We start from the raw sequence: 20,998 nt of genomic DNA on the forward strand, positions 1-20,998 counted from the left end.
CTTGTAATTCTCCAATTTCTAAGGCCAATAATGCACCCTATGGATAATGCCCAAATCTGGAATTGAGTATTGCCACAGTTCATTGTGCCAAGTAGCTACTCCCCGACATCTTATCCCTGTCTGTGGGTATGAGAGAAATCCTACAGAGAAATCATATAGTGCTCATTTGATGTGGGGAGGGAAAAGAAGGTATGTTAAGCTTTGCCATTTGGTCAACGATTGCTGCATATAGTGCTTGCATTTACTTGTTTCAATGTCTATTTCTCAACTACCGATTGTTAACTACCTCGAGCACCCGAGCTGGATGTTGCTGAGAACTGCTCTATTTTTATCGCCATTGAGATAATCCTAACAGTTAGGGGGACTTTGAATACTGCTGGTTTGGGGGAGGTCGATTTTTGTTGTTGTTGTTGTTGTTGTCATTTTGTTTCATTTTTTTTTTTAAGTTTTCTCGTTCAATCTTTGCTCAAACCCAAGAACTGTAGCTGCTAGGTTAGAACTCCTGTCTGCTTTCCTGAGCCTTGTTGCTAGTCTTTATGTTATTCTGGTTTGTTCCTTCTTACCCTGCTAACTTCTAGCTGGACCGAAGGGTAAGTGCTCCCCCCATAGCTAGCACAGCTCAGATAATCTGACTCGATTATCTGACACCTGCAATGTGCTTCCTCTCTCCTCTTCAATCTCCCTCATGTCTAGACGTTGTAGCACAACTCTCATGTTATTCTCCTGACCTTAGGTTTGAAACGTAAGCTTCCATACTGAAGCTAGGGTGCATGTCATGTGTGCATAATTGCCTCCTCTCCTTGGCTTTCATATTGGCATCAAACAAACTGTTGAGTAAAGCCAACCAGGAACTTCCGATGTTTTCCATTCTAAGAATATCGATTAATATCACAATGAAATGGCCAACAATGCCACTGTTTCATGGAATCCACAGTTACCTGACTGCTCAATGCCTGAAAACAGATCATTTTGCACTTTGACACAGTAATGTGTTGTTGTTGTTGTTGGTCCCCCTTCCCCATTCAAAAGATTAGAACGGTCAGCTGTGAATGGTGTAACCATGGCTACAGTAGCAGATAGAAAGATGAGGTAGGAAATCCACTGAATTTAACTGAGCAATATTTGAAATTGCAAACTACAACTAATACATTATTTGAGCCTTAGAGAACGTATTCAACTTGGCTTACTGGTAAATCCTCAAATAAAACCCACTGAGGATTAATTTTGAAAGCAGAGCTGTAAAACATGGTTCATACACAACAATGACAAGTTAAAGACATGAATGAGTCCATATCCTTTATTCACAAAGGTTTTTTGATCCAGGATCTCACAGTGCCCAGGAGGATTTTGAATTCTCCGACACTCTGCCCCTTCCCCAGGAACAATGACAACAATAACTTGATCAACTTCATTTGTATTTATACTAATTTTTCTAAATATAAACCTCTAGAAACAGAAAAATGATACTTTAAAACTCTAGGAAAATCTTTCTCTATTCTACTTGTAACAAAAGAGAGTTTACAATTTGTTTGTTTACGTAGGATCAAGCTGTCTACATGATGTGTGTTGCGAGAAGACGTAACATTAGAGAGAGCTAGACAATTTGGTCAAGAGAGCAGGCAAATATGTATTTGAGTTATCTGAATGCCAATTTAGAAAACTGTAGGTCATACCATTCCTCCTGATCATTTAACAGTAGCCTTTTCTTCTTAATTTTTTGTTTGATTGTTTTTTTTTAATTTGCTTTTTCTCCCTTTCTTTCTCTTTTATTTTGCATACATGTACCCCTGGCTAGCAGACAGATGTTTTCCACCACTCCCAGAAGATACTTAGCTTGACTTTCCCTTCTCTTGAATGTCTGATAAGGCATCGTAGCAGCTTACTATAGAGGGGGAGTTAGCGGGAATGTAGGACTTTGTTCTACTTTTGTCTCTAGAATGAGAGGCTGGATGACTAGAGGACTGAATGTTTCTGTTCTGAGCGAATTGACATGTATTTACACGATGCACTGCTGCCCCAGTAGATTTTTTTAATAGTCATTTGCCTTATTTCTTAGAGTTTTATTTTATCAGAGTTTTTGCTACATCTTCTATTGTCAACTTGCACCTGCTACATTGCAGGAATGCAATACCAAAGAATTAACTCACTGTCCACGTAATTTGTATGACACCCCCCACCACTACACTACAAATCACACTTGTTATTGTTAAGAGTAAATGACTTTTTTAAAGGACTCTAGAGTAAGCGAGGCCCAAATATTTCCAAACACCAGAATCCAATCTAAAGAAAATAAATTAAATGGAGATTGATTTTTATTGACTAATATTTAACAAATTGTTATCTAATGGCTTGAGTATTATCATGTCAGTAAGATACATTATAATGAGTATAGAACATTTATCTTTGCTTGTAGAGTAAGAAATATAAAATTAATTGAAAATATGAATAATTATACTAGGACAATTCGTTGAAAATGTAGTAATTGCAATAGGAAAAACATTTATTATTTTGGCTTTGGATTATCAATGAAACAGTAATCTCTGTTGCCATACGGTTTTTACTCAAAGCTACTGCCTTTCAAAGAACTCGAGGAAGTCAGCCCTGAAATAATGTTCATGTTTGCCCTTTTGGGCGTTTTGCCATGGTGGTTTTAAAACACTGTGCGAACCTTGGCCTCCAAAGACACCATCTTCTCCCAGCCATTCAGATTAGATTGCTCTAGTCAGAGACATCAAGAAGTGAAGTTGTTTCCCAGACAAGAGGTCTACACTGTACCTCAGGGCAGCAGGCATGGGAGGGCCAGTCTCATGCTGTGCACAGCTCAGACAGGGCACAACATTTCCTAGTGCCTTGACTATACCAAGAAAGCACTTCTAGAAAGATCTGTGAGCAGCCGGCTGCCACCAGTCATTGTCAGTTCTTGATGTCATGTCTTCTGATGAGGCTGACGACTGTCACCGTTCGTTACTGTCCAGAGCATACATTCACTCTGCACTGTTGAGCAGATATGACATGCACACATTTCCCATATAAAAAGGACAAAAAGTCACCTTTTCATTTACAGTTTGAGTTCACAGATGACTTTCCACTTACATTAAGCTGTTCTCTTGCCTCCAGCACCTATGCCCGCACGTGCTCTAAATTTCAGAAACGGAATGGTTACTGCTGCTTTGTCGTAGAATGGTTTCCTGAGATAAAAGAGCCCTCAGACAGTTTAGCGATAAGCTATCAAAATTATGTTCGGCAGCAGAATTCCTTCTCATTTTCACATAAAGTTCCAAAGCATAGCATACATAAAATGAAGATATTTATTTACCTTTTGTTTGCAGTCCCTGAGCTGTTGTGATAATAGTGAGGGGGAAAACTAAAAATTTAAAATTAAAAAAAATGCATTACCCACTCCAGGAGAGTGCATGTGTTTGGTATACACTGTAAAATAGACTTAAAATAAAGTTTTCTAAAATAAGATCACATAAATATGCTTCCTAACAATAGAAGGTATTATGAAAACTACTACATATCTTTCTAGTCATACCAGATAAAAAAGAAAAAAGCAAATATCAACCTTGTACTGAGCCCAGACATCAGAACCACCTAAGCAGTGACATAAATGTCAGGTAGTTTCCTGGGGACTAGTCGCATGCATTTCAATAAAAGAGATTAATTGAGAATATTAGGTCCACAGTGATAGCACTGTGGGAAACAGTTTATTTTTAATTCCTTAAATGTCATTTCTAGCCAACCTCAGGTAAAGTTTTGATGACTACTCCCCTGATGGCTATACACCTGCTTATCATAAGCATGGGGCCCTCACCCTGTCTCTGTATAACGAGCACCCGTTTTAGGATTTAAGATTCCTAACATGGTAGAAACTTTATTTATTGAAGTATAGCTTGAAGCCGATCTCCTATCCCATAGCACAGAGGACTTTAAACACCCTTACGTGATTAAACCTCAAGGTCGGAGAGCCAGCATCATTTTAAAGGTGTGGATTACATCCTAGCCATATAGCCTACAGAACCGCATAGCCCACGTCAGCCTACTCCAAACCCTCACAGACCATTAAGGACTTGAAGATAACTTCCTGAAGCCAAGTCTGGAAAAGGCTGAGGTTGATACTCAAAATCTACTAAATCCAAGATATCTTTAGATTACTTCACATTGATAATCACAACAACAAAGATGGTTAAAATGTATCAACCAAAGCAAGCAGCATCCCGAACAGCCCTTGGGGGTTCACAGAGCTTCATTGTCCTCCCGATGCTATTTTGCTCAACCTAACATTCGAGTTCATTTTCATTCTCTGACACATACAAGGGAAGTGACCCCCAGTGTCCTGAGTTCAGAAAGTGACTCTCTAGAACTTTTGCTCTGGGCTGTTCTCCCCTGAACATTGGAGGTCTGTTTTATTGGTTTGTTTTTTTTCCCCCTTTAATCCACCAGTTCTCATTGTTCACCCAAAGGGAGACAGAGTTGCAAGGCGCATTTGTTTTCCGTGTTCAGCGCTGTTCAGCGCTGTAAGAGAACAGGCTGGGCAGGGCAAGAATGATTATATGGTGTTGCTTGGGAAGCGCCCACAAGTTCTTTGAAACAGAATTTAGAACAGCTGGACCACTGCAGTGTTTTATTTTAAAATAGACAACATATGTAATGCATATGGTCCTAGACATGTATGGAGACACAAGCAGACAATCTGAATGGTATCCAAAGACACCTGCACCTAAAATTCTGTTTCCTTCTATAAGATTTTTTTCCCTAGGAGCACATGTTCCCACTTTTGGATTTGCGAGATGCCATCTGAATCCCCATGTGTGTGTCTCCTTAATAAAGCTAGTGGGGACTTGCCTAGGACGGAGGTGTCACCTGCTGAGGATCTAGTCCCTGCAGGGGCTAGCAAGGGAAACAACAGATCAGGGAATGCAGATTTACCTGCTTAGATATCTCGCTGTCTGTGAAATTAGAACATAGCCTAAAAAGAAGCCAGGCAGAGTTTAGGAATTAGTGATGTAGGGGCAGGGCAGAATTAGTTATGTGGAGAGACAGGGATAGGCTGATAGTTTCCTAAAATAATAAAAGCAAGCAAGAAGATATGAAGCATTAGCTATAAATACAGAGACGTCTTTGGCTCTGAAGGCATATGAGGTCTGCCTGTTTACTCCTAGACAACTACTGAGTGTTTACTCTATGGCAAGTACCTTTCTGGCCAGTTGTTCCCTCCAGTGAACAGCTCTATGACATGGTCTGTAAATACTGAGGACAAGGAATCTATGGACCTTTAAACACTTGCAGATGATTCATACCACACAATTGATATTCCAACCTTAAAAGCAGTTATTATAAATTCCATCCTAACTCCCCTGCTGAACTCTCTGTTCTTCTAACTAACAGATAAACTGTGAACATAGTTTGGGTGTTCCTAAGATCGAGAACTAGAAGACACTGGGCCTGAGAGATGGCTCATGGTATAAAGGTGATGGTTGCTAAGTCTGACAACCTGGGTTTGGTCCACAGAACCCGTATGATGGAAGGGAAGACCCAAGAGTTGGCTTTTAAATTCAATACGCATGCCATGGTCGGCACAAAACACAATAAATCATCGCGTAAATGTAATTTTGGAATAAATAGAAAACACTTACTGAAAACATGGGTTTATTTACTTTGATGAAATAACTCAGTATTCTAACAAATACGCACCCAGTGCCCTCTGTATTCTGGGTTCTTTGCTGGGTAGGGGAAGTATGGCAGAAGACAGAAGATCCTAGAATCCCTCCTCAAAACTCAGATGTTTTGAGTTGACACTTCAAGTTAGCATTCCCAGCTCATTGCTTTTCTTTTTCTTTTCATAGTATAAGCTTGGAGAAGTTATTCAAACTAGTCCCAAGAATCAGGCACCATATAAGCATTCTTGAGTTAGAAGAACAAGTAAGATAATGGGCCTCCTTCTGAGCAGATGGTAAGGTTATCTAACTAAAGCTCACTCCATTACGGGCCATCCTTCATGTACAGGTATACACAGATCCTAAAGATCGCTAAACTGCAGTCCAAGATGGCAGAAAAGAAACAGAAATGTCAACCCATGCATCTCGAGTAGACACTGAGGCTTAGAGACAAACAATCCCACCAGCACATGACAACTATTTAAAAATGGAGGCCAGATGCAGGGGAGATGGCCATGCAAACATGAGGACCTGAGTTTGGAGCCCCAGGGCACGCAGAGATGCTAGTCACATCCAGTGCCCAGAGGGCAGTGCCAGGAAGATTCCTGAGGCATCCTGGCCAGCCAGTCTTATTGACTCAAGGAGCTCCAGAGTTAGTGAGAGAAAACTTTGTCTATGGCTGCTGTCTGTGTCCAGGTCTCCCTAGAGGGCCAAACTTTCTCTTCAGACCATTTCCTGCATGGTCAGAAAAGTAAAGCAGGTCAACAGCAAAATATTCAAGAGACTCAAACAACTAAAAAATATGATACTTGACATCCAAACTATAGTTTTAACAGATTATAAGGTCAAAACATATAAGGTTGAGAGTCATTTAGGAAGATAATCAATGTTAACCTCTTAACTCCACATGCGCAAACACACACACACACACACACACACACACACACACACACACACACTTGAAATGTCAAGCTAAACCCCAAGCCACATAAATTCTAGTTCTGGATCATTCTTCATGTAGACGGAAGAAGAGACATGAAGTGATGGGGAGGAAGATGTTTTATTTTTATGGTTATTGTTGAAAAGAGGAAACTGCTGACTTTACTCACATTTTTCTATAAACCCACTTCAGACTGTCAGTAAAGAAGGAAGCTATCTCTCCATGTACTCTCAGCCAGCACCAGTGATCAGCACAGCCAGCTAGATTCACAGAGGCCCTGTGACAGCTTAAAGGACCAAATTGTCTCTTCAGACCATTTCCTGGGGGCCCAGAAACGCAAATCAGGTCAACAGCAAAATATTTTAGAGGCTTCAACAACTAAAAAGTATGACATTTGAAATCTATGCCATGCTTAAAAGAGCCCCCTTCTCCCCAAGCTGACTGACCAGGGTTGTACCATCATAATTGAAGAGTGGTAAACTAGCTGAGCCAAACTGGCAAAGTAAGGCCCGGGCCAACTTGTCAGCTTACAGCCTCTGCTGAGAAATCCAAGAGCAAGACTCCGAAGCTAGCCAAGCTGCCTGATCTATCTGTTAAAATCGGGAGGCAGGGAGCGGGTGTGGCTCTCCATGAGGATGTAACGCATGAGCAATTCAAGCACTCCCCACACTCACTTCTTCCTGAATTAAGTCAACCTAGGAGCCACAGGATAGAGGGTGAGGGCAGTGACGGTGGCAGGAGCTAGAGAAGGGAGGCCCAGTTGGTGTAAGGGTCTTTCTACTGGCAGGGATCCTGAGGAGGAGAAAGCTGAAGTGACTTTGCCTTAGGCTATCCACACCCAGAAAGAGTCAGCTTTCCCTGCAAGGTGCATGGTCCCAAGGATCCTGAAACTTAGCAACCAAAGCAAAAGGAAGCCAATAGGCCATGCAGCAAGCTCGATTTCAAAGCGCTTCCCCAAGTTTGTCCGTTAAAATACTAGTCTACTACTTGCCTTCTGAAGACATTGTTTTGGTGCGTCTTGGGCATTAAATAGCACATCTTAATCAAACACTGACCACTCACTACTCCTACGCAAAATGCAAAAGATTTTAGAAGGGTAGAAGCTGACGAGCGGTACATTTTTGTCTGAACGAGAGCTGAAGTCACCAAGAAATCGGGGTGCTAAAGTCCCACGGCTACCACAAAACAAGCTCACAGCCATGCCCTAAGCAAGGGAGAAAAAGAAAAAAAAAACCTTCCTGGGACAGAGGCCACACAGGAAAATATTGTTTAAACACTCTGTCAAGTCAGAAATCAAGTTTCCTTTGCCCTGATTTCTCTGCTGGCTCCTGGCAGGCCCTTGAATCCCAGTAAAATGTTCCATTCAAAGAGATAAATAAAAACCTTGCTTGAGTTCCTCTGAGAGTCCACCTTACCGTAGTTGGATATCAGGAGAGGGAGCAAGGGGACCGACCATGAGATAGATCCTTCTTCCTTTTGAGGATTTTTCTTGGTGGTGCTTGAGCTTAATTCTCCAAGTCCCTTTGCCAGCTAAGGATAGTCTATTTCAGTTACACATGTTGAGATTAATCAGTTAGCCCTTAGGAGGTTTTGCCTATAGCCTTCACCCTGTAAGGAAACGTGTGAATACACGGAGACTATTAACTCACAATAAGTGGCAGACCACAGCCCTCACAGGGTAGTTTTTGTTTACTAATGGAGTACGTGCTCCCCGGGCAACAACATCTTTGCCTATCCGACACTAAATCCCTATTTAACTTACCCTCCCAGTTTCAGTGAAAAATCTTAAATTTAAATTAAAAAAAAAAAAAACAACCTTTTAGTTTTGGAGGGTTGGGAATCAAACCTTTTGTGACACCAAATTGGCGATGAGAATTTGGAAGGGGAGAATACAAATATTGTCACTCTGCTGAAAACCAGCATAAGCCTCCCCCGCCCCCCCCCCCCCAGATAATTCCAATGAGCACAGAGAAATTACTCTAGACACAACCTCTGGAATGGCAGAATCTATTACAAACTCGCAAACCTGGATAGACTGCTCTCAGCAAAGATCCGATCTGCTTTCAGTGTTCGGTGAGATCCAGGTGAAGTTAACAGTCTCATGCATGGTTTAAAGAGCAACACGAAGCACTGGAATTGTGATCATTTGATAAACATGTTGATGCCAATATATTTTTGCCTAAATGCAGTAAACTTACCAGTAAGTGATGCAAGTTGACAATGGGGGCGGGGGTCAGAGACTATCTGGGGGGGGGCTCAGTGGGGGGCAGCAGGGAGGCAGTTGGTGTTCACAATGCCTAGCAAGTCCTGCGAATCTGAAATGTCATAAAAAGCTGTGATGTGTTCCTCTAAATTGTGTCTCTCTCCACATGTGTAAATGAACAGACGCAGATAGAGCTCAAAAGCATGGCATGGATGAATTTATCTCGTCCAACCCCTGTAACTTTGACCACGCTTCCCTCTTTGAGATGGTACAGCGGCTGACTTTGGATCACAGACTAAACGATTCCTATTCTTGCCTGGCAAGTATATCCTTTGATGTACGGCAATTGCGACGCGACATTTCTGGAAAAAAAAAGAAAAAAGACCAAACATCCCTCTACCTTTATGTCAGAACTCCACCCACTCCCTACCAAATCCCTTTAACAAGTCTAGGCCTGTCTTTAATTCTCTGCGAGGCAGTAGCTTTGTTTTCCCAAGAGTCGATGTGGGTTGGAGGAAGTGCTCCTGAGAGACACAGCCAGTTCCCAGCCACCCCTGTGAGAAATCTTCCTAAGAAGGTGATTGAGCTTGGCACCTGCCGATGATGAACTTACCAAAACTGCCTGATTGTGGTAGATACCCCACCCTCTCTATCCTGTACCTGATGCTCCTAGCTCATTAGGGGATACAATGCTTTTGCCACCTTTAAAGGTCTAGACGTCGCTAATACGCTCCACTGCTGTAAGTTTAGTGGATTTGGCTTGTTTCTTTGGGTGGCACCTTTTCTCTCATATTCAGAACTGTCTTAACCCTTGAAGAGAAAATTTTAAAGGTGCAGTAGGCGTTTAGAAGCTCAGCTACCCAGCAGGGTTTCTTCATTCCCTAAAATCCCATTTTAAACCCTCAGTCAAATTTAGTTCAGTTTAAAGACTGCAGTTACCTATTCGTCCGATTTTTTTAAAACAATCTTTGGTTTACGACTATCAAGCCCCAAACCATGACAAAGACTCGGTTCATTTCTGTCTTCGGATTCTAAATGATGAATTTATTCCTTAAGTGTAAATATTACTAATCCCTCTTTTTAGACAGGAAAGAAGGAGGGGGGTGATCAAATGATTTTATGCAGAGAGCAATTCCTCTCCTTGACTTCAAACATGGAAGTTAATATATTTATGTAACATTAATATTATATAATTAACTGACATTAGCATAAACCCTTATTCTGAATGATTATTTTAAATCCCCCCTTTTTTTGCTGCTTGAAGATATAGTGTGTTTTTTTAAAAGAGGTTAAAATCATCTTAAAAATAGAAGTGGGATTCTGTGAGATAATTTATTAATCTATGGCTTACAGTGACACATTATCTCATTTAGAATCTCGTCATTGGAGACTCTTACTTTGCCAAGTCGGAAAAGAACACCACATTGACTTAAAAAACAAAAACAAAGCAAACAAATGAAAAAGAAAACCGTTCCCTTGCATGGAAAGTCCATTTCCTCACTCCCTACCGTTATGTGTCTCAAATTGCGTTTATGAAGGTCGAGAGGGTTTGCCTCAGCAGAACCACCCTTGTCAGCAGTTCTCCTCACCTGATGAGCTCTTTGAGACGTTTTCACCTTTACGACTTTTGTTCGTGTCAGTGTTTGAAAACATTTTTTTTTCATTCTGAAAGTTACTACGTAGGAGAATTAATAAATGCCCTCTAAAGATTTAACCAGAAATAACAGGCTGGTGCCTGTTTCCCATTAATCACTATAGGCTTAACTCTGTAGTCCAGATTTTAAAATAATAATTATGACTGATCCAGAGCAACTCCCTTTCCTGTTTATTCACCTGGATCCGTTACTTAAGGCCAGAGTTTCGGAAAATAACAGAGATGTGAAGGACCTTATCGCCTATCTCTCTATTCCATTTTTCTCATTAGTACAGTCTTTTTTTTTTTTTCAGTTGGTTTTGGAGACCGACCAGCAGGGATACATAAATTTTTCTGTGTCTTCGACTCAGTTCCTAATTGATATTTCTTCAACTCTTTTCAAGGCAGCTATTTTGGCATCTACAAAAGACTTGGTGTCATCTGAGTCGTAGAAAATATATTTTAATCTTTCACAGCAGTGTTGTCTCTAAGATTTAGCATTTGGGGTAGCAGATGGAGTGGCAAAGAAGTTGCCTATAGGGGCAGCCCACTGCCTCAACTACTCTCCCGCCCTCTGCAGGAACTTATAATTTGAAATAGGAAAGATGCCGTCTTTCGTTGGATGCCTCACTGAGCTGCATGTTCCCAGTCGAAGGTCCCCGGATCCTAATACATGATGAGAGCATTGCAAAGCCCTCCCTCCCGAACTCCTTCGGCCTCTCCCTGTTCCACATCGCCATCTCCCCTCATTCCTTCTACCCAAGCTGCAGCAATATTCAAAACACAACTCAGAGGAGACCCTCAGAGAAAAATGAAGTTTGTTTAAAAGAGCCCAAATGTCCTATCTAGAAACTGCCTCCTAGTTTATCGCTTGCTTCAGATACCATGGAAATGAGACAGTGTGGTTTGATTTTAGATGCTATCCACACTGACCCTCAATACCGAGTCACTTCCTAAGGCTTTCTAATTCCACGAGGGAGGCACTGGTTTCTATCCATCACTCGGCTGAGTTATTATCAGAGAGTCCATCTGGATTCTCTTTTACAGCAAAGTTTGGCTGGTCTCACGGTGAGCAAACATAGACAGGAAAACAAATGATTGCAGGGGGTAGGGCGGACCTATAAATGCAGCCGTGCGAAATCTCTCTCTTTTGTTCAATTGAATCGGATTTCATCCTTTGGAAAACTTAACTTACTCTAGCCCTTTGGAGTGCTGTGTTATTACCTTTGTTTTAAAACGCACTGAAAAATTCTCCTGAGGTGTAACGATTTACAAAGTTTAGCCTCTGTGTAAGCCAGCCTAAGTTTTCCTTTATGCCCGAAGATAGCGAAACAGAAGGACCCAGAGTAGAAGCTGGGCTGGGTCTGGTGTGTATTGCAGCTTCCTTAGCCAGACTCTGTGCTTGTCCTATCTACCTCACTGGCTTACTAGAAGGCTCCGCTGAAAGCTATTTGTCAAACACAAGTTGTCTACCAACCGAAGGCACTTATATCACAATGTTCCCTTGCCAGACTCTGCCCCAGCTTCACCCCAAATCTCCTCTAAAGTACGCGTTGGAGCCCTGGTGATTTCTTTTTTTCCTAGAAGCATGCTGCTTGCTGATACAGTTCTACCAGTTCAGTTGAAATCCCCGGGCATCCCTGAACTCAGTTAATTTACCCACCTGCACCGCAGGGATGACAGCATCTTCCAGGAAGATCTGCTGGGAGGATTAAAATTGAGCGTCCCCAGAGTGCTGGCATGGCAATCAAAAGAGTGAACACTGGCCGTTTATCAGTCCGGTCCTCTAGCTGATACTAGCAGCCCTCCAGGAAGCAACATGTATTTAAAAGAAAGCTTCTCCCTTTATTCTCCTACAGGGCTGGTTCAGTCCTGGCCAGGTGTTTGTGTTAGACGAGTACTGCGCTCGGAATGGAGTCCGAGGATGTCATCGGCATCTCTGTTACCTTAGAGACTTGCTGGAACGGGCAGAAAATGGCGCCATGATCGACCCCACGCTTCTTCATTACAGCTTTGCCTTCTGCGCATCCCATGTCCACGGGAACAGGTAAGCATGGGTCTGGAGGCATTTCTAAAGGAGTATAAAGAAACTTCCAGTGGTTCGCAACTAGTTCTGCCTGAAAGATTGACCCTAACTCACAACCTATCCCTGTTTACCCAGTGGTGCACATACATGCTAGAAAAGGGGGACCCACACACACGGTGGGTAGGAGAGAGGGAGAAAGAGAGAGGGGGGTATGCTAAACTAATTTTCTTTCCTTAGACAACTGTAAAGAAATAGCAAACATCCCTTCTAAGGGAGCCCCTACGTTAAATCAGTCTAGGTAGTGATCATTATTTGTGGAGGGTTTTGTTTTTGCCTTTTTTTTTTAAAATCAGTGACCTTAGTTGGTGATTAAATCTGCAAAATTACAGTTTTCTGGTCTATAAAATGGGAATGACAGTTTCCTCATGGAGTTGAGAGGATACTTGTGAACGTAAAAAAAACCTCAACAAAACAGCCAAAACTTGGCAAGAAACTGATCGCTATTTTGTCTTTGTTGATACTACCTACCGTTCATTTCAGGAGTGTTTGATGGTTGCTTGCCTAGTGTGAGACTCGGCTTTGCATTTTGTATATATGATGAAAAATAAAAATTAGGGAAGATACATTAAGAAAAGGAATTAAATTCTGGGTAGAATTCAACAAGGAGCATGACTCCGAGAGCGAGCTTGGCAGAACAGCAGTGGGGGGCTCCCTGCTGAGACGGTGCTAGAGCCGGGAACTCACACATGCGCATGAGTAGGAGTCAGAGCGGCTCCAGGCAAAAGGAACAGCATGTACCACTGTCCCGCGAAGACAGAAGCCAAGCGTGTTGCTAGAGCTGAAGCAAGATAGGTAAAGCTGGCAGCCAAGATGCCAGGAATACTTGAAATATATCCTCAGAAGTGGGAAGAACTTTGGCAACCACAAGCTGACCAACTCCCTCAGGTTGTAGATTTCACCAAAAAAAAGGACCATAATGGCAAGTCTCCTGACTCAATACTAAGTATTCTATTTCTTTAGACCTTGCCCAGCTCCTGGAGGGGGGAAAAATTCATGTTCTGAATAATGCAAAGAAGCAAATAATTTAAGAACATTGCCATTTGGCTCTAGAGGCATGGAATAAATTTCCACGCTGCCACAGCCAGCTTACCAATTCGATGTATGTTAGCCACCCGTTAGTAAAAAAGATAAGTCTACAGTATTCCAAAGCACCCCTGCCAACAGCCAGGGGAAGCAGCAGAAGACAGCTGGGTGGCTTTGGCAAACAAGCCTCAGATGAGCAAGTTGTCACTGGGGGGAAATCCACGTCAGGGAAGAAACCAGTCCAGACTACCTGGCTTTGAAGCCAGGGTTGTGTCAGCCCTCCTCATCTCTGCAAACCACACAGCCCTGGAATATCTGTGGGTTTGTTCTGTGCTTTCCCTGTCTCGAGTACTGATAGACTTTTATGAAATGCGACTCCATCATTTAGAGTTTGATGACAATAACACTATGGCTTTGAATATTTTTTTTTTTTTGGTTCTTTTTTTCGGAGCTGGGGACCGAACCCAGGGCCTTGCGCTTCCTAGGTAAGCGCTCTACCACTGAGCTAAATCCCCAGCCCCCGGCTTTGAATATTTTAACAATAAGATCATCCTCATCTCCTATTGTTATGACCCCATAGCCCAACACATGACCTTTTATTTACATAAAAGATACTCATAAAAACTCTGATACCTGGGTTGGAGTGTGCATAATTTGGACTTTTATAAATATGTACACTTTGATGACTCTCTGTTACAGCCTCTTGAATTTTTTAGAGAGGGAGAGGGAGAGAGAGAAGTTACATTACATTCCTTGGGTTGTCACACTGTATTCTACATATGTTACTGAATAAGAAAGTGTTACAAAATAATGAAATGTTTTTGTAAACTCCCTGGTAAACATCATCATGAATTATGATACACATTGTCTGGGTTTCATATTGTAAGACTGCCACTTGATTCACAGTTAGGTTTATACATCTTGTCGTGGGAACAGTTTGGGATTTCTTATTTCCTTTTCAGTTCTGATTTTCCTTATGCGTTTTGCATCTCTTTTTTGCTTATTACTTTAGTTTGAATGCATTTGCCTGTGCTTTTTGATGCATCCTTCTTTTTCTTTCTTTTTGTTTGCGCGCATGTGTGTGTGTGTGTGTGTGTGTGTGTGTGTGTGTTCTCTTGCTTCTTCTATGGCTGGCCATTCTCTATGCATGCCTCCTGCCACTACTCCTCTCCAAAGTCAACAAATGCATGTGTATCTTAGTGGGCTGCTATCAAACACAGACTTTCAAGGGGGCAAATCTCCACCTTCTCCTGAATCAGAGGCCAAAAAAGATCCACGACGAGAATCAAAAAAAAGAAAAGAGTCCAAACCCCACCCAAGTCAAGAGCTAAAAAGGTAAGAAGTCACCTGTGTGTTAGCTCGTGGTTTCATCCCCTTTGTCTGTCCCTGTCCCTGCATGCATGCTACTGTGTCCATGTTTGCTTTACGCATCTCCTAAACCTGAATCCTTTAAAGATTTCCAAAAGGTGCAATTTTTCATAAAAGTTATTACAAATGAAAAAAATGTGTATGGGGACTAAATTTGAGTCAGGTGTTTGGTGTTCTAAAACATGCTTGTGTTGGAAAAACTAACCTAGCAGTAAGCAAACAGAACTGAGTCAGATTGGTTTGGGTGGTGTTGCTGTGTTTTGTTCTTTTGTTCTGTCATCGTGTCTGGTTAGTAGTGGTCTCATGCCTTACAAGTCATCCATAATAAACAAGGCATGTATTGTAATCTTAAGCTAGTGTTCAAGAGGCAAATGAGGTGGGTTAATATCAAACAGGCACACATATTTGTTATGGATCTCATTGCTTAAGCAAATCTTCCTAATCGCCACACTCATCTGTGAAGAAGAAACCCATCTGATATAGTCGGTTATGATAGGGCACAAAGTAAAGCCCATAGGTAGACAAATGGCTGTTAGTAGAGACACTTATGCAATGAGTTCATCTTCAAGGCACAAAGCTCTAAGCATCTGTCCACCTTATCCTGTGCTGACCTTCAGCGATGCCTTCTTCTCTTACTGGAAAAGTCGTACGTGCCCCCTTAGACTCCACTTACTAGTTGTTCCTAGTCTCTTATATTCTTCTCCCTCTCCTTGCCTGCAATTCTGGACAGACTTGTCCAAATTAGATGGTCCTGGGCAAGGATCCTGTATGCTTCAATGCTCATCTATCTACGGGCCATTTCTAAGCCCCGTGTATGCAAGTGAACTTAAGGAAGAAGCATCGAGTACGCACGGAACTTTTGCTCGCTAGAGAATACAGCGAGCTGCCCATCGTAATACGCAGAGCTAATAGTGACCACCGAGGAAACCCTAGTACCACCTGGTCATTCACCTCCTCCCGGCACTAAGTAAGGCTGATGGTGAGACACAGTTTCTGCTTGTGTTTTGCTCTGCTGTCCCTGTCAACCTGCAAGAAGAGAGCAGCAACTTCCAGTGGCAGCTGTCCAGAGTGCTGCTTTTAGACCTGGCGTCATCATCCACATTGAGCGATCAAGTAGTTGCTGTTGTTGAAAAGCAGCTCTCACTGGACTGTAGCCTGTTTCCTAGCACATTAAGAGCTACCCAATGGGAGCTTTCCTGTGTGTTTGACAGGATTAAGCATGGAGCTTTTTCCCTCCAGAAGATTTTTGGTCAGGTCTGGAGGTATTTCTGATTGACATGGGGGGTATTGTTAAATTCCTAATAATACTCAGGCCCAAATGGGAGTGGCACCGAGGTTGAAGAGTCTTGTTTTAAATAATGCTCCCAAGTGATTTATTGTTTCTTCTACATAGATCCTGTACCTATGTGTTGCTCCATCAAAGCAATGGTCTTTATACTCTGGGGTTCAGAGGCTAACAAAACACAGAGCACATGTTCCAACCCTCAAATAATTCAGCAGTTCTTTTTTTTTTTTTTTTGATATTCTTTCTCTTTAATCTCAAGGACCACAGTAATGAAACCAGAAACTTTGTCAAAATAACTCCTCCTGTCCTTAAGTACTGGGAATTTTGTGGCAGTCATAAAAAAAAACTAACACAATTATAAAGGAATACATTGCTATTATTAATGCAGGTAACACTGCTATATAATTTTATTGAAAATCTTACTAATTCAGCAGTTCTTACATGAAGCCAGAAACCTGCACTTCTAATATTCTCTCGTCCATGATTTTGGCTTCAGATCACATCTGGTCAAGGTCTTGGCTGTTTTCATTACTCAATGTTTGAACCACGTGTGGTAAGGGAATGAAAGCAATTCTGATTCCTGAACCCCACTTGCAGCCAAAAGTCCTCTGGGGAATTCCTACCTGAACCATTAAAATTTAGTAATGAGATAATTAAGCACGAGGAATAAAAGAACTCAAGTGATTCTAATACATTGTCCAACTTTTAGTCTAATTGAATGGATATTAGTTTGGGCCAACTCTTTAGAACTAAACCCATTTTCCCAAAAGAGAGAGAGCAAACTAAAGAAAAATGTGAACGTGTTCAGCTGGTTGCATTTGGCGATCACAAAATCCACAGATGTAAATTGCTATATCTTCTCGTTTTTTAAATCAGCTCCTAAGGTTGCAGTACTTAATTTTCACCATAATATTTTTAGTATTCTTTCTAGATGACATTTAGATTAGCATCACTTTGGTCACTGTCCCACAGTGACAAGGCAATCAAACAGCTTCGATGATTGCAAGTTGCGTCAATGTTCCTTGGATCCCTTTATTATTGAGATTGGAAAATTTTTCTCATTTACATTATTATTTAACATTTCTTGAATGCCACTGCTGCTTTTCACATATGGCCTGCATAGAAAGTACATTGTATCGGCAATTAACAAATCCATAATGCCAACCGCCTCAATCCACAGCTCGCTGCATCGATTAATGAGTCTGCAGGCAGATGTCAGAGGGCATGGATTCTGAAACATCTCTGAAAACATGTCCAGAGATCATCTGTGGAGATGTGTTTGAAGTCCAGGTTCTGTTCATCTCCATAGCCCATGTGCATCCTGTGGGTTTGGATTTGAACTCATTTCTCTCCATTCATCCAGCCAGGGTCCCTAAATCACCCACCCACTTGCCCAAGACAGAATCTGAAGAGCCATTGTATGAACTTCCCCTTCCTCATAGCATGTGACAAATCAACTCCTGGCCTAATCGATGCTCTTAAGTTTATCTCAGGTATTTCCGATTCTGTCCTTCTTTGATGTCACTTCTGTCGTTGAGGTCTCCGTCTTCTTTCCCAGGGACTGCAACAGTTGGCTTATTAATGCTGTCCCTGCCACCCTCAGTGTAATATGGTGATTATCTTGTTTTGTTTTGCTTCGCTTTATTGTGTGTTCTGGTGAGTGCTTGACTAGCATTGAGTTACATACTTTTCTTTCTGTCAACCCTATCTCTGCCTCTTTACACACACACACACACACACACACACACACACACACACGCACCACTTTGTCTAGTACATTTTAATTCTTCCCCCAGATAAAAATCCTGTGTCTACATAAGCAGGTATAGATCTCCTTACAGAGAACTGAAAACAGTCCTTTATGCAACAAACAGGTATGGGTAGAGTGTAACAATAGTGATCTGTGTTCTTGGTCTCATGCTATACAGAGAAATGATACGTTTATGAACATGTCGCTGATTTGCCTTTAGCTCTGTACGGGCATTGGCCTTAGGCATGGATGAAGCATCCCCAAGTTCACAAGAGATAGACTTACCTAACCAGCAGTGATTGTAAGAGGGGGAGGGTAAATTCCAAACAATTTTCCATAGAAAGCATAGCCAAAGGAAAAAAAATCTCTTAGGACTCGTCGCTTCCATTTAAACCATGTGACTGTCTCCATGAAGGAAGCTTGCTCCCATAGGAACAGCACAAAGTCTTGTAAGGTCTGTCCAGTTAGTAGCTCTTACCTAAAATTCCACAGTGTGCCCTCACCCTGGAGTCACTGAAGCCACTTATACAAAACTGTTCACAGATTTCACACACTTCGATCATGTAGGTAATACGATTTTTTTTAAAGCAACAACAACACAGCCCCACACATATACTGTTGTGACCCCTCCAAGGTCTAACTTGGGGTCTCCAATGTCAAATCCAAATCCATAGCTTCTCAATCTTCATCAATCTGCTCTTATTCCTCCAAGGGAAGAATCTATGAAGTTCTGTCCCCTTCTTGGCGAAATGCAGGCTCTCCTAGATCTTGTGTTATTTCTTGACTCATCTTTGGGTTCTTTGTTCATTCGGCACCCAGGTCAAGCCTGAGCCTCCCTTTTCTATTGCCGATATCATAATAGCATCTATATTCCTAGTGACCGCTCAGTGCGGGGAGCTTCTTGACCACCCCCATGCTTTAAATGGGCTGAATAAAGCTTCTATGTTGTTGAGTCATAACTTCAGATGAGACAGGCTGAAAGCAGGTCATAAAAGAGCTCCCTGGAACATTTGCCCTCTCCAATACTCTCCAAAATTCCCTGTTAGCCAATGCAAGAAGCTACAGTGCCCACTTGTAATTGTGTAGAAACTACTTGCTTTTCTTCATGTTTTGCCTTTTGTGACACAAACATATATTTGTCTTAGCAGCATATCTGAGCCTCAGGGCATCAGGGCATAATTAGAAAAGGGTAGGAGCTGGGAGGGAAGGGGAGGGAAGTGGCAAGTCTGGCTTTCATAATGAAGCAGAGGTTATGGGATATGAGGGTCATGATTATAAATTATAATTAACCTAGGACTATAGAAGCCATTTAGGGAGCAAGCAGGGAGGACGGAAGTGGCTGCTCTTAGTGACTGCTGGTGGTTTGGTGCTATCTTGAGTTTATATCCATTAACTGCTCAAAAGAAACAAAAGAAAATACTCCACACTCAAATCGAATTCGGAAATAGCATCTAAAAATTGTAAGAGTGAAGAGTTGCCAGATAGCATAAGCCTATTTTTATGTGTATTATATGTCAACTATGGTCAGAGTGTCTGATGTAATTGTCCTATTTAGGGGGCCTTGCAAGGAATGCCTAACACATCCTGTCCTGCTCTGGCCCTTTAAATGCTCGTGTTTCTAGGCTGGAACAATTTAGTAGCAAGTAAGATTCAGTTATCGTGCTTGTTTAAGGACATTTTCATGGATCCATAATGCGGTCTGCAGGCATGCATCCATTTGGAGAGAAAGAATATATCGTGTTTACAGTGCCTGCACCAGCATATGTGGACATTTGCATTTGGAGATGAAAGTATATTCCCTCTTCAGCTGGAGTTTTACCCCTTGTTGGTACTGATTGGAGGCTGAAAGCTGGTTGTATGCAGAGTTGTGGACCAGACGCCCTTTCCTCTTCTGGTGAATTCATATGTTTCTTTTTACACCTGGATTTGGCACTTAATCACCACGTCACATCAATCACTGTATTCTTCGAATTGATTTCTCGTCCTGACTTTTTTTGGAAAAGGCAGCTTACTTTTGAAAGGTTTTGCAACCCAGATTTCAACATGATATGCAGAGCCATGCCCTGGGGATAGTTAAATGCTAGTTATCTGGATGCTTACCAGGGTGTATGGTGACAATCTCCATAATAGAGAGGTCAGTCCCTTCCTGACACAAAATGAGGATTTGACTGTACTTCTCTGATAATTTCAAGTATCAAGATGGTTTTTCACTACAAGCCAAGTATATGCTATTATTGAATTAATTCTCCAGGCAATGTCAATTAATCATTAGCTTGGAAATACCACGGTAAGCGGAGAGAGTTTGCATATCTGATAATCCAAAGGATGAATGCTGGGTTTGATAGCTTTGATTTGATAAACAATGAAATAAGAAAGGAGATAGATGTGATTCTGGATGTATTATTATTTGTGACATGGCTCGAGATGGGAGACCGTGAGGAGAGTAGAGATGACAGAACTGGTGCTAACCACGGTGACAAGAACTTGAAGAGCAGCCGACGTGACATCTTTCCTATCATGCTGCCGAGAATGTCAGCTTTGTGAAGGACAGTGAGAAAATGGTTTGCCGAAAACATGAAAGGTGGATTCCAGAGACGCCAGCCATGTCAGATGCGATATAGTCTGCGGTGGCTACAGAGACCCACTTCTGGCTCCAGTGATGGCCTGCAGGTGGAAGAGCTTTTGGTCTTCGGCAAGGCTCCAAAATGACTACACTTGACCTGCATATTGTCTCAAGTTCCCAGGATCATGATATACAAGAAGTGAAGTTAGCCAGTGTGCAGTTAGGTGGAACCAGAGGCCAAGGGTGCTCTCTCTCTCTCTCTCTCTCTCTCTCTCTCTCTCTCTCTCTCTCTCTCAGTCTCTCTCTTGCTCTCGCTCTCTCTCTTTATCTCTCACTCTCTCTCTCAGTCTCCCTCTCTCTCTCACTCTATCTCTTGCTCCCTCTCTCTCCCTCTCTCTCTTTATCTCTCTCTCTCAGTCTCCCTCTCTCTCTCACTCTCTTTATCTCTCGCTCTCTCCCTCTCTCCCTTTCTCTCTTTATCTCTCTCTCA

The 20,998-nt window shown here is 42.0% G+C and overlaps 1 protein-coding gene across 17 annotated transcripts in view; it reads left to right on the forward strand.

The window, feature by feature from the left end:
* Cadps (calcium dependent secretion activator) overlaps positions 1–20,998 on the forward strand; it is a 466,682-nt gene that overhangs the window by 320,634 nt on the left and 125,050 nt on the right. For all 17 annotated transcript variants that reach the window (XR_015637890.1, XR_015637891.1, XR_015637892.1 and 14 more), the window contains 2 exon segments: positions 8,983–9,119; positions 12,293–12,480. Coding sequence is in view for 14 of the 17 variants with exons in the window: in XM_087585085.1 (XP_087441211.1) it covers positions 8,983–9,119; positions 12,293–12,480 (325 nt within the window). In the remaining 3 variants the exon portion in view is untranslated.

Source organism: Rattus norvegicus, chromosome 15, assembly GCF_021556685.1.
Source record: "Rattus norvegicus strain SHRSP/BbbUtx chromosome 15, alternate assembly SHRSP_T2T, whole genome shotgun sequence".
Classification (NCBI taxonomy): domain Eukaryota; kingdom Metazoa; phylum Chordata; class Mammalia; order Rodentia; family Muridae; genus Rattus; species Rattus norvegicus.